This window comes from Schistocerca gregaria, chromosome X (assembly GCF_023897955.1).
Source record: "Schistocerca gregaria isolate iqSchGreg1 chromosome X, iqSchGreg1.2, whole genome shotgun sequence".
NCBI lineage: Eukaryota > Metazoa > Arthropoda > Insecta > Orthoptera > Acrididae > Schistocerca > Schistocerca gregaria.
The window spans coordinates 814,057,020-814,070,273 of NC_064931.1; the positions used below are offsets into that span (position 1 = coordinate 814,057,020).

At 44.4% G+C, this 13,254-nt stretch overlaps 1 protein-coding gene across 1 annotated transcript in view; it reads left to right on the top strand.

The window, feature by feature from the left end:
* LOC126298617 (zinc finger and BTB domain-containing protein 24-like) overlaps positions 1-13,254 on the top strand; it is a 972,133-nt gene that overhangs the window by 872,114 nt on the left and 86,765 nt on the right. Inside the window, exon 9 of the mRNA XM_049990024.1 lies at positions 12,809-12,993. Coding sequence (XP_049845981.1) covers positions 12,809-12,993 — 185 coding nt within the window. The remainder of the gene's footprint in view (positions 1-12,808; positions 12,994-13,254) is intronic.

Sequence of the window (13,254 nt, forward strand, 5' to 3'; positions counted from 1 at the left end):
ACTTTTTATCGCACCGCGGCTCCCTCCCCGCTCTCGCAACCCTTTCCTCCCGGACCCTCCGGGCCGGCCAGCCAGTATGTAAATGATGCGCCATTAAGGAGGAAAAAATATTGTGCTCGTATGGAAATGAGCCGCGTCGGGAGGGTGCCGGGCGTCGAACCCGGCAGCCTGCAGGAAACACCGTCTGTTGTAGCGAAGGCCAAAGTACTGCGCTTCGGCTATCTGAACCGAGAAGAGAGGAAGCAACACGGCACTTTTTAACGATGTTTTCGAACAGTTACTGAGTGGATCTCTGAAAACGGGCTCTCCCTTAATTTTGAAGTGAAAACTGTTTATTGAAGCCTGTGTTGGAAGTATTCTGCAGAATGCTGAAGATTAGACTGGTAGATCTGATAGCGCATGAATTGCTGAATCGGATCGGTGAGAAAAGAAACAACCTGACTAAAAGAGAGGTTCGTTTGATATGACATATCCTGAATTATCAAGAAATTCTCAACTTGGTATCGACGAGAAGAACAGGGGCAAAAATTATATAGTAAGACCGAGGCTTGACTACAGTGAGGAGCTTCAAATGAATGTCGATTACAGTAGTTAAGCGAAAATGAAAAGATTCTTGCAGAGGGTTGATTAGCGTGGAGAGCTGCATCGAAGCAGTCTTGAGATTGAAGACTACAACACAAACAACTAAAAAAAGTATTAATAACACCAATAGTTAATGTAGCATATAAACAGCGGTCAGTAAATAGAACAGAATGCTACAAACTGTTTGATGTACCTGGTACTGGGAGATGAAGAAGCTTGCACAGGATAGAGTAGCATGGAGAGCTGCATCAAACCAGTCTCAGGACTGAAGACAACAACAACAACAACTGAACTGGAAGAAATACATTACTGACAACTAAGTTCACCAATTTTTGCTCCTCGTATAATTCCTACTTTTGAAAAGAAACAAATCAACATCTTAAAATATTCTGCGTACTTTTATTCATCAATACAATATTCTGGGACAGCTCATCGCTTACAAGGGAAGCACACACCCAAAGGGTCACAGACCTTAGTTGCTCGAGTAGGACCTTCTCTACAAGTATTTACAAGAAATCTAAGTGAAAATGTTACGAGTCTCTTACGTATCATTCGAGAGCGCCTGACTAGAGCTCTGCCCATACTGGGTTTCTTGTCACTCCATTTACTGTTTTTCTTCTAACTTCCAAGCATCCACTAAAACACTCGTATCGCTACGATGAATCATGTTTTTTAGGAAAGAAAGAACAGTAGTAATAATAATAATTATAATAATAACAATAAACAGTGTGGTACATTCGTTGCGGCGTATGGTAAGAGTATATCTGATAATGCAACGAAATATCGACTGTACCGCAAATGCCAGACACTCACATGAACATCAAAGTGTGATACTAATAAAATAAATTAACCCACAGGCGGTGGTGAAACTTCACCGAAACATGTTTGGTTGTTAAACAAGAAGAATTTGTGTTTGTTCAAGGAAGAACCATTGTTTCCACAACTATATATGGCTTATGAAACTGATAGTTCGATACTATTCATACTTCTCAGCATCTGTCTTCTTTGGAACTGGAATTATTACATTTTCCTCGAAGCCGAAAGGTATTTCGCCCGTCCCTTATGTCGTGCTCGCTAGGCAGAATAGTCTTATCACGGATTCCTGTCTAAAAGATCTCAATAATTCTGAGGGAATGTCATCTGCTCTAGGAGCCTTTCTTCTACTTAGATCTTACAGTCCTATGTTAAAATTCTTCTCGGAGTATCGTATCTCCCACCTCATCCTCAGTTACTTCCTCTTCCATTTCTATAGTATTGCGTCAGAGAGATTAGAGCCCACACAAAGGCATACCGACAATCTTTCTTTCCACGAACAATACGAGACTGGAATAGAAGGGAGGACCGATAGAGGTACTCAAGGTACCCTCCGCCACACACCGTCAGGTAGCTTGCGGAATATGGATGTAGATGTAGATGTAGAATTCACTTCTATACATTGTTTTCAAGTTGGCTAAAACATACTTAATAATCTAGAAATCGTGTAGGTCTTCGCCAACATTTGAGTTCCTAATGACCGCACTTTGGAAGGAAAAGTAACCTATTCCCTAATGCTTGCAGGGCTTCTTGCCCTGTTCTTTTTCGTTTCCAGAAAATATAAGTAACGTAAATAATTAATCAGCACCAAAATTGATTGGTTCTACACCAAATACGCTTTGTTTACTCGAATTACGGAATAAAAGTTAGAGATTAAGTCCCAATTATATAACAAGCGGCACTGTCTCTGATCTTTCGAGGACTGAGGATATAATTACAATGACCTGTGTGAAGGGACCAACCGAGAATTCGTTTTAAGTGACGTAGGGAAAGCACGGCAATCCAAATCCGAGTCCTCGGCCGGAAAGTGGAAGCCCGCGTGTCTCGAGCGCTGAGGCAGTAGCAACAGGAAGTAGGAATGAGAGATAGGGACGCGTCTGCTGATGATCATCGCCGTGGCGGGGTAGAGAGCGGCCGGCAGCACAGGAATGTGGGGGTGGCCCCTGTCATAAGACGGTATATATTTTAAAGAGTACGTAAATAACGTAATAATTTAAATAAGGCAGCGGGGGCGGGGGCCGGCCGGCGCTGGCAGGCCAGTGTGGGAACGCGGGTTTTTTGTGGCGCAGCCGCCGCGCGCCTTCCAGATGGCTCGGGTCCGAACAATGCACGCCCGCGCAGCCCGGCGCCCGGCGCTCCGTTACACACGCCGCTGCTGCCCAAGGTTCGTTGTCCTTTCTGACACATCTTGCCCACTCCAACTCCTGCAACTGCTCAATGGGATCTCTCTTCCATTGACCACCGTATTCCGCAATGCATTTGAAGCACTGCAACGCTGCAGACCGCCACCGAAGGTCCCAGTATACGGAATACGTTCTCAGGTACGTCAGTGCCTCGAAGACTTTCTAAGTAATAGAATCCAGTACGTAGCTACAACGGGCGTTCGTCGGAGACAAAGCTAACATTCAACATCTTTATTCTTCGTGTTACATATTTGTTTCTGGACATAGCTACCTTGGCAACGAACCCATTTCTCCCAACTAGTGACCAGTTTGTTGATATCGTCACTGTAGAGTGTCTGACATTGCTGGCGAAGCCTCTGCTTGCACCGTTTCACTATCAAAGTGAAGTCCTCGAAGGTGTTCCATATAGTCTTATTCTTTTTCATTTTTCTTCAAGTGTTAGGCATCTGCCTGTTACGTTAATAGTCTCACACAAGTTGAATGAGATTAAGATCGGACTGTTCAGCGGGCCTTTCGAGGTGCAGTAGGGTACCTGTATGTTCGTCAAACTATGGTTTGCTTGCAGACCTGTGAACCAGGCTGTTGTCATCTTGGAAAGCGGATAAGTCCACAACAGAGTCATCATGATGATGCAGAAGAAACACCTGGCCACCGATGACGTTGAATAAACATCCTTATTCATGTTCACGGTAACCTGAATGAATGTGTTCAGGTAATGATACAAAAAACCTAAAAACATCAGAAAACCACCTATGGTGTGAACTACACCCTTCACATACCGCGGGTTAAACGCTTCACTGGGCTTTCAGTGCACTGGACGCCTCGCATCTTTTGAGACAAAGTGGCCACTCGGCGGACCACACTGCACGCCTCCAGCCAGTTACTTCCCAGTTTTTGTCTTGTTTGATCCATTTAAGACGTGCAGCGTTATGTGCTGCTGTGAGTAATCGTCTTTTGTGTGGTGCCCGGCTCTGGATGTTCAGTGCATGAAGTTCCGTTCCTAGTGTTCGCTCGGAAACGCGTTGAAATAGCCTTTCATTCATTTACAGCAGTATTCCTATTGGATTTAAAACCGATTATCATTGACAAGGAGTCACGCTTGTCTCCCATCGCTATTAGTTAGGATCCTTTTACTTCCGCTGTTATTTTGCAGTGTTAAATGGTTGCGAGTGGTACACCATTATTTGTAGACCCTTTGGACAATTTTGCAGCATTACACCAAGAAATCGGCGACTGTTATCACAAGTTCACCAACCAAAGAAGAAGAAATACACTATAAGAAAAGAAAAACAAAAAGATGACGCACCTCGAAGGAGTTATGCAAATCTGATATTCATACAGGTATCGAAGGAAAATGCAATACTGTAAACTTTGGCGGCCGCCGGATGGATGTGTAACGCTGCAAGCAATTTCACCGCGCAGCTGACAAAGATAGTAAACAGGGGACATGGTGAGACCTGGGCATAAAGTCTTTGCGAATTTCATTCCGTGTACTCAGTTGGACAGTAACAACTCCTCACAGACAGGTGCGTGAACAATATAAGCAGATGTCAGCATTTGAGACAGGCCGTGTAGTGGGACTCAAAGAAGCCGGTTGGAATAATCGGCGAATCGTTCGACCTTGGAACAAAAGCGATGCCATTATGCGACGATACTGCCAGGAATGCGTGAACCGCGGTCTACCTAGTTGTTCTAGCGGTCGACACCATTAGTATATTGGCGACTGCTATCGCAGGTTCACCTACTGAAGCATGATTGTTTGGTTTGTCGGGCGCTCAACTGCGTTGTCATCAGCGCCCGTACAAAGTCCCAATTTTTACACAGTCCAAAGTTTTTCACGGTTCAGATCTAGTCACTGTCACGAATGATAATGACGACGAAATGATGAGAACAACACAAACACCCAGTCCCCAGGCAGGGAAAATCCCCAACCCAGCCGGGAATCGAACCCGGGACCCCATGATCCAGAGGCAGCAATTCTAGCCACCTACTAAAGAAGAATATATATTTGGTTTAACGTCTCAGTTAGCGCTCTGTTGACGAGACTCAGAACTGTCCACTGTTTTTGTTTCTCTACATGTCGCCTGGTTGCTTTGAGGCTGCGTAATCAGCCATGCATGTCATCTAGTACCCTGCGGCTTTGCTGTCTGGCAGATGGAAGCTAACAAGTTCCGCGACCTCTAGCTAATAAAATCACTACTAATGCTATGATATAATTATTAGATTTTCTCTGAATACTGTTACGTTGCTCGATGTAAGGCCGAGAGCAATTATGTCGCATCCAGTGGCGAGAGAAGACGATTCTGAAGGCCTCCGAGTGTGGATCATCAGTCCGAAAGCCTTTTGAAATATTCTGCGTCTCTAACAGTAGGCGATGGATGAGGCTCGCACCGATAATGGGATATTACGTTCATTTTTTATTTGTGTTTAACATCCCAGGGACTGGGTATTAGTTGTTTATTGATCCGCAGATCATTTTATAGTGATACTAGATATGCGAGCTTAATACACCAACGAGAGTCACTTGCAAAGCCTAGTTCTACGGAAACGGTCGCTTCATACCTGAACACGAATATATTCCTGCAAATGGCAGGAAAAAGATCTCGGCGCAAGTAAGCAGCCGTATTTCTAGACACTTAGGTAGAAATGAAGAGGAGGTCAGAGTGCTGGATGCGCCTCCGCTGCACGGCTCCCATTCTTTATTCCCCCGCTGCTATCTTCCATTTGTTCCCGATGACGTATTCGTGATGGAAACAAATGATGAACGCTCTGTTAATTCATAAAATTCTCTAAAAGGGTAGGGAAGCAATCTGTCCCCTCGCCCCCCGTTCTTTACAAATACTCCGCGTCCTATCTCAAATTTCTTAAACAGAAAAGGGGAAAAAAATGCTCATCTCCTTCGTATGCTCGGAACCTCCAGGGGTGTCCAGCCGTTCCGGAGCGACCTGTGTTTGCCGTAACAGTTGATGTAAACTCGTGTTTATGTCTGTGATATGGGCCTGGCAAATTCATTGACAAAATATGCTTAACGCCGCAGCAGAGCGGAGTTCCACCTTCACCGGAACTGCGAATGGAATCAAACACAAGATTATCTATACTGTAAGGAGTGATAAGCGTCAAACTATTATTTCGAAATAACGATTTTTTTGCAAAAATCTTTACCAAATGAAAGCGCATCCCTTTCTTTTTGTTATCCCGATCCAACCCGTTACTCATTTCGCCTATTCGGATTAAAAATAAATTATGATTTATGTTAGAGACACATTAGTGCTACACAAAGTCGAAAGTCAATCGAATGAAATATACAACTGTGCTTATGTCAGTGACCTACGTTCAGTTCGGTAATGTTTCTCTTTTTTTTTGTCATGCACCTTCGACTTAAAGTCTCGTCGAGAGTGATGCCGAAAAGTAGTGATTACTCCAATAAAATTCACGAGCTTTATGTTGGTGAATAAATCAACGATTACCCGACTAACAGCTTTATATTTTTCTTACTGACTGATCAGTTTGGTATCGTTTGCAAAATTGGCGCATGTTCTTAAATACGTGTGATTCAAATGGCTCTGAGCACTATGGGACTCAACTGCTGTGGTCATTAGTCCCCTAGAACTTAGAACTACTTAAACCTAACTAACCTAAGGACATCACACACATCCATGCCCGAGGCAGGATTCGAACCTGCGACCGTAGCAGTCGCACGGTTCCGGACTGCGCGCCTAGAACCGCGAGACCACCGCGGCCGGCAAAGTACGTGTGTTGTTATAAACAATTCGTAAATTTTTATTTTTATTAGATGCCATCTACATTTGACCAGTCGCCTAGTGACTAAGACTAGTCGTGTTTTCGCATATTGCATTGTGCGTGTACTTAAAATTAAGCTAAATTGGGCTCTTAGAGTTTTAAGAAAGTAGCAGTTTTAAATACTTGGAAACTTATAACTAATTACAAAACAGAAATGCTTAAAATTAAAAAAAATATATGTATGCAAGGAAGAAAGATAGGAAGAGAGGAAAGAGTTTAGATTTGTAGGCTACTACCGCTGATGCTGTCTACGAGGCAGCAGCTCGCTCAGCCTTTTGCTCCTGGTCAGCCAACGCCCAGTCTACTACCACTCGCCATCGGAGGCGATGGCAGTTTGAGCCTCTCCCCTCAACTGGCGTGGTCTTACATCTATATTATGTTATCCACTCTACAGGGCAGCGTGTGCTTACAACCTAACATTGCTGTCCAATGTAGTAGTTTGCAGCTCTGGTATAGCAATTTATATTGGAAACTGCGTAGTTTCTGAGTACTTTTTAGGGCCCAAACTAGTAACTGCGTTGTACGAAATAACTGTGGAGACAACGCTCTTCAGGCGGCACTGGACTGCTGATTCAGATCCAGATTTAGATTTTCCGTGCTTTTGCTAAACTCCATAAGGCGTATAATGCGATGGTTCCTTCACATACTTACCCACGACGAGATACCTCCTTTTCGTAATCAGGACTGGGGCACGCACCCTCTCTATCGTGCACTGTACAGTCGCTTGTACAGTACATAATTTACGTGGCTGAAGCAGTTTTAAATCTTGCGCGGTACTGGTTGTTACAAGATTGGAACACTGTGAGGGTTCCTTCAGTGACACTACGTCAGTTTCCTCTGCCATCCTTCCGTCTAGTTAGCTGGAATTATACGAGACCTGCAACTGTAAGCTATCTCCCTTGCATTAAGTTTGTTTACATATGACGTTGTGCCCGGATAGGAACGGCGTGGCTGCTGCTCTTCGAAGGAGTTTGCGAAATGTCTCGGAGAAGCAGTTGGCCGTAAGTGATTGTTTGAAAATAAACGTTATCGGTCGGAAAAGAGGGTGTGATATCTTAAAACACAGCCCAATTTAGCGCGCATCGGTGTTAAAATGAACGAGCGTTTTCAATCGATAAAACATATATTTAACCCCATTAATTATATCCCCTTGCGAGTGGACGTATCATTTTCTCCCAAACCGGTGAAGGCACCTGACGAACCCCTAATGAGTATCGATTTCACTCTATTTTACTCGTAATTAGGTGATGAAATTAGAGAGAGGCGTTGCAGGAATCCACGCACAGTTACACGAATTTAATTGCTTCGGCGCACATGAGCGCCACGAAGAAAGAGTTGCCGAGAGCGCTTCCGGCGCAGATGAGTAATTTACATGTGAACCGCAACGGCCCGTTTTTTGTCCGCTAGCGCCTCCTCACCTTGTCCGCCGCCGCCGCAGCCCTCAACTGCAAACGAGTTACGCGCTCTGTAAGCTATTCGTGACAACGGGATTTTTGTCACCGCGCCAGCTGCAGTCTGGAGCGACTCGTAGAAAGCAGCCTCTGCGGTTTTACCATGTTTGTCGTGTATTTCTACAGATGTAGCCAATCGAACTGTGTCTTTGGTATGTATAGCGTAAACCGTCTAATAGCGGTCTGCGTATGAGTGTAAATAACACGTTTACTGACATGTAGTACATCACTTAGATATGAAGTTATTCTTCTGTACCTTTATTATTTATAGCGTATATTTTTCTATTCACATGTCTAAACTTTCAGGAAGTCGACTTCTTTCAGTCAAGCATTGTAAACAAATTGTATCAAGCGACAAACAGTTCGACACCGGTATTTACGAGTATTTCAGTTTCCAAATGCAGTATCCCTTTTTATATTTTGGCCAACAGCCGCAGTACATTTCTTGAATAAACTCTTTTCTTACCTGAGTTGGGTTGTTGGGTTGTTTTGCGGGAAGAGACCAAACAGAAAGGTCATCGGTCTTATTGTATTAGGGAAGGACGGGGAAGGAAGTCGGCCGTGCCCTTTCAGAGGAACCATCCCAGCATTTGCCTGGAGCGATTTAGGAAAATCACAGAAAACCTTAATCAGGATGGCCGGACGCGTTTTCTTGCCCGAAAATGTTTCTTTAATGAATAGTTTATTTCATTTTATTTGCGAATAACAAATTTCGCTCAGTTGGGTATTATCACGCAACATCACATGGCGTGGTCAACATCTAAAAATTAAAATGACGTGCTTTAAGCACATAATGCAATTCTTGTGAAAGGTCGCTTGACGATGCTTTAGGGAGGAAATTAACTTGTCGAAAATGAGAAAAGTGCTTATTTCAAATAAAAAACACCTTCACGCAGGAAAATAACTTCATGAAGAAATGCAATTCTTACATTATGAGTATTTACTGAAGGTGACAGACAGTTTCCTTTGCTAAGCAGCTTTAACCAGCTGACTTTTTTTTCCCTACTGCGGTACTCGGTCGCATTTTTAGACGAGATTTTCTCTGTTTCTGTGCCCGGAAACTCTGCCCGACCTTTCGAATTTAGGTTTGCAGTGACTTCTCTAAAGTGCTCCAAAACAGTACGCGGATGATTTGTGACAAGACGCCGGACCATGTCCTTCACAGCCCTTGTTCGATGGAAGTAGTGCTCCGTTCCTTCTAACCTGGATGTCACAAGAATGTTTACTTGTAATTTTTCTTAAATTAGTTCTAAACATTCCATTACAGCGTAGCCATTGACTCGCAAGAAAGCTCAGATTTTGATTTGAGCTCACTGCTCAAGGATACCAGTACACTGATCCACGGCACTCACAGTGATTAACTAGAGCAACGTACATCGTGCAGAAAGTCAAACTAATTCCGAAGTCGTTGCAGCCAAGTGGGTGACTAATATCAGAGTTCATTCGAAATCAGAACACGGAGACATGAACATGTCACTCTGATCATAAACGTCCGTTGCTGTCTTTCTGGGTTCTGTGGTTGGAGTATTTCCTATCTACGAAAGGGGTGGTTGTACGAATGGCCATATCAGATGAGCAGTGCGACTGATATTGTGGCAGAAATACCTTTTAGCTTTTGTGCGAGCCTTGGCTGTATTGATTTTCCGAAAGAGATTTGATTTTCAGATCTCGAACGTTCGAAGTATGGAAAACTGTTGGCGAGGGAACAAGACGGGCGCTTGTCGTCGCCTAACCTGCGAGACTCTGTCTGAGCTTCGAAGTAAAGTTCGATTAAAGAGCCCGTCACGCCTGGACTCTCACGCAATAGACTGCTCCCATAAACCCAGTTACCATGCAAGTGTCGCGCAACGGAAACGCTAGCAAGTACCTTAAATGGTTCAAATGGCTCTAAGCACTATGGGACTTAACATCTGAGGTCATCAGTCCCGTAGACTTAGAACTACTTAAACCTAACTAACCTAAGGACATCACACACATCCATGCCCGAGGCAGGATTCGAACCTGCGACAGTAGCAGGCGAGCGGTTCTGGACTGAAGCGCCTAGAACCGCTCGGCCACAGCGGCCGGCAGCAAGTACGTCGACTGCTGAGACATTAATATAATTAAAATCTAGGCCCTAGTAACAAAGTTATGGCGATGGAGTCCCCGTATATAGTAAAGGGAAGGCGCGAAATATAACCACGAAATTAAATTCACTGTCCTGGATATTTCAGTTTTAATGTTTTGAAAAGGCTCTCCTCGACTTTAGAAAAATTCAAGAAAATGCAAGTTATGTAAAAAACTGACTACACAAGAACACATCATAAACAGAAAAAATAATGATATTAACAGTCAGCTGAAATACTAGGAGGTAAGACCAAACATGCAAGGAATGAGGAAAATAAATCTGTCATACCACACGCGAAATTAAATCACAACTGAAGTAAGAAAATAGTTCAAAGCCAAAGATTCTATGCTAGTAAGCACCGGCGAGTCTCACAAACACACGTATCCACCATCTAACAAACCCACGTTAGCTAAATCATAAATCGATTGCTCGTAAACTTCATTACTGACTCTGTGGGTAGCGTCGAATTGACGACTAATGTAGGAAAGCAAGCGTTGCCGTCGCTGAAGATGAGCCAACATGAGTCGCTAGTTCACCAGCTGCATATCGTCAAGTGCTTCCCTCCTCCTCCGCGAGCTATCGACGCGAAAAGTACCGAGTTAGGTGCGCAAGCCGAGTCAAAGACTGCTTGCTGCTGAATACACCAACATCCTCCAACTCTGCCTGTAACCGAATAGCCCTCCAGACTGGCTCGATTCTCTCCTCCTGATCTCCGTGCTGCGCAACTCCCAGAGCCAATAGGAGCTCCGTCTCAGAAGTCAATACGGATGAAAGGGTTGTACAGTATTATATCAACTACCACTTACTCCATCTATAAGAAAAAGCCAGTCAAAAATGTTCCCGCGTATAGCGAAGGGCGCCCAAATCTGTTCCGAGGCTCTGCACATCGGTTACGATTTCCGCTCCCACAAGCAGAGAAAGAGACGTACAGTGCGCTTCAGTTTCACGAAACACAGGAAACATCTGTTCAAAACAGTGCTTCAGTGACATTCCAGAGACTCGTCTTTTTTAGCAACAGAGTGATGTTTATGATCCCTCTCGCCATAGAGAGTCCTCTGGAAAGACGTCATATTGCCCAGTTGAGTCCCTCGTATTGTCTACAAGCGTATTTCCGGAGGAAACCTCCGTCGTTCGCTAGCTGCGACGTGCTGGCGCCCGTCACTTCAGAACGCGACCCAGGCCAACTCTTCCGTTGTCTCCTCCTCGTGGCTTCTTGCGGGGGCGGCCCTCGGGACACGGGTAGGCTCCGGCTGTAAATACCTCCCCGACCCACTAACGCCGGACCCCACACAGAGCTTCCCTGAAAACGTGCACCTTGTATAGCCAAAATCGTGCACAGAACGTATTCAAAATGAAACTACATAAATAGACAAAATAAACTAAAGAACCAATTAAAGATAAATCTCGCAATCACTCATTACCCCCATGAATTCAAACTCGTCTTAATACAAACGATCGGACCTCAGATTAGTATTAATTAAAGAAATAAATGAGAAAATGAGAGGAGGAAGCCCAGCCTCAGGCTGTCGCCTCTCACCTCTTACGACTCTTTTCTCTGCCCTGTAGACAAAAACGTCCGGCAGACCTGTTCAAAGAAACCTTTATTTTGTGAAATTACTATGTGATACATACAAAGATCATATTGCAGTGATCTAAGAGGTGACGTTTAATATAATTCCTAGCACAGAAGTAGTGTAAGAGGGAAATTAAACTTTTTCAACTGATATTCTCTATATATTTTAATCTGCCAGGAAGTTCGATATTCTGTCGTGTTTGAGACAATACGAAATTTGCAATAGTAGAACAGTTCTATTTTTGGACAAATAAGGTATTCAGACAAGTTCGCCAAGTTACAGACATAGCGACAATGACAATCTGTAGCTAGCTCTCGAACGTCGAGGTTGGCAATAGTGTCACGCGAGTCAACGTAAAAACAAGAGAACTGAAGCTTCGCTCGGCAGCAAAATTCCCCAGAATTTAAACGAATGAAATGGGCCGTGATTGACTATTTTCCTACCTACTGTGTTGCAGATCTCTTCATTTCGATACTAAAAGTGATCGATTTGTTTGTAAACAGGTCATAACCGTAGCGATACATGTGTCCTGTAGGAGGTTCAGAAAAAAGTTACCAGGCTGGATGGCAGTACACTGCTTGGCTGCTCGCCCTAACCGGTTACGCTGACGCCGCTGCTCGACAGCTGGTGTCCTCGTATGGTAGTTGACAGGCTCGTAAAACTTTTAACTTCGCTTCCTTAGAATGGATTGACAAGCGCATCGTATGAAAGCAGCATTTGTTAAGTGAGAGATTAGTAAAATCGGTGTCCTGTCGAGGTGTATGCTTTCCTTGTCATTTTATGCTGGTCCACCACTGCACAATTTTGAACCTGAAGTTTGAGACATCCTGTATCACCAGGTCAGTAAATGAGGTTTAAAGTATCGACCTGTCGTCCTATCCGAGATTCTAACGTATACTTTGAGTAGATGCTATCAGATCGTGTGGGAGAGGATGCATCAGTAACCAATCGTAACTAGGTGGTCTTCAGTCTGAACAGTTGCTTTGAGTGCAAGGTGAAAGTTGTTCGTATCAATAAAAGAATATTAACATTGCAAGTGTTAGTCTGAGATTGGTACGCTGTGTTTTGACGTTGCAGGCGAGCGGCCGTACAAGTGCCACCTGCCAGAGTGCGGGCGCGCCTTCATCCAGCTGTCGAACCTGCAGCAGCACCTCCGCAACCATGACGCCCAGGTGGAGCGGGCCAAGAACCGGCCCTTCCACTGCAACATCTGCGGAAAGGGCTTCGCCACCGAGTCCAGCCTGCGCACCCACACATCCAAGGTACGACTCGCTGTAGCTCTGTAGCTTGCTCGCCCAACAGCTGCTTGCGAGGGTCTGGCGTAGGGCGACTATCTGGCCAGACACGATAACGTTCCAGTATTGTGTATAACTTCGTGGAAAAAGTTTTTAGATGTTCGTGCTGCGAAGAACATAGTTTCAGCATGATAATTGGGGGATAGCACGATTTCGGTTAGGCAGAAAGGGAGTGGGAGCCTTCATTTGTGATGGACAGATGGGGCACGTTATAGAAGGTTTGGTAGA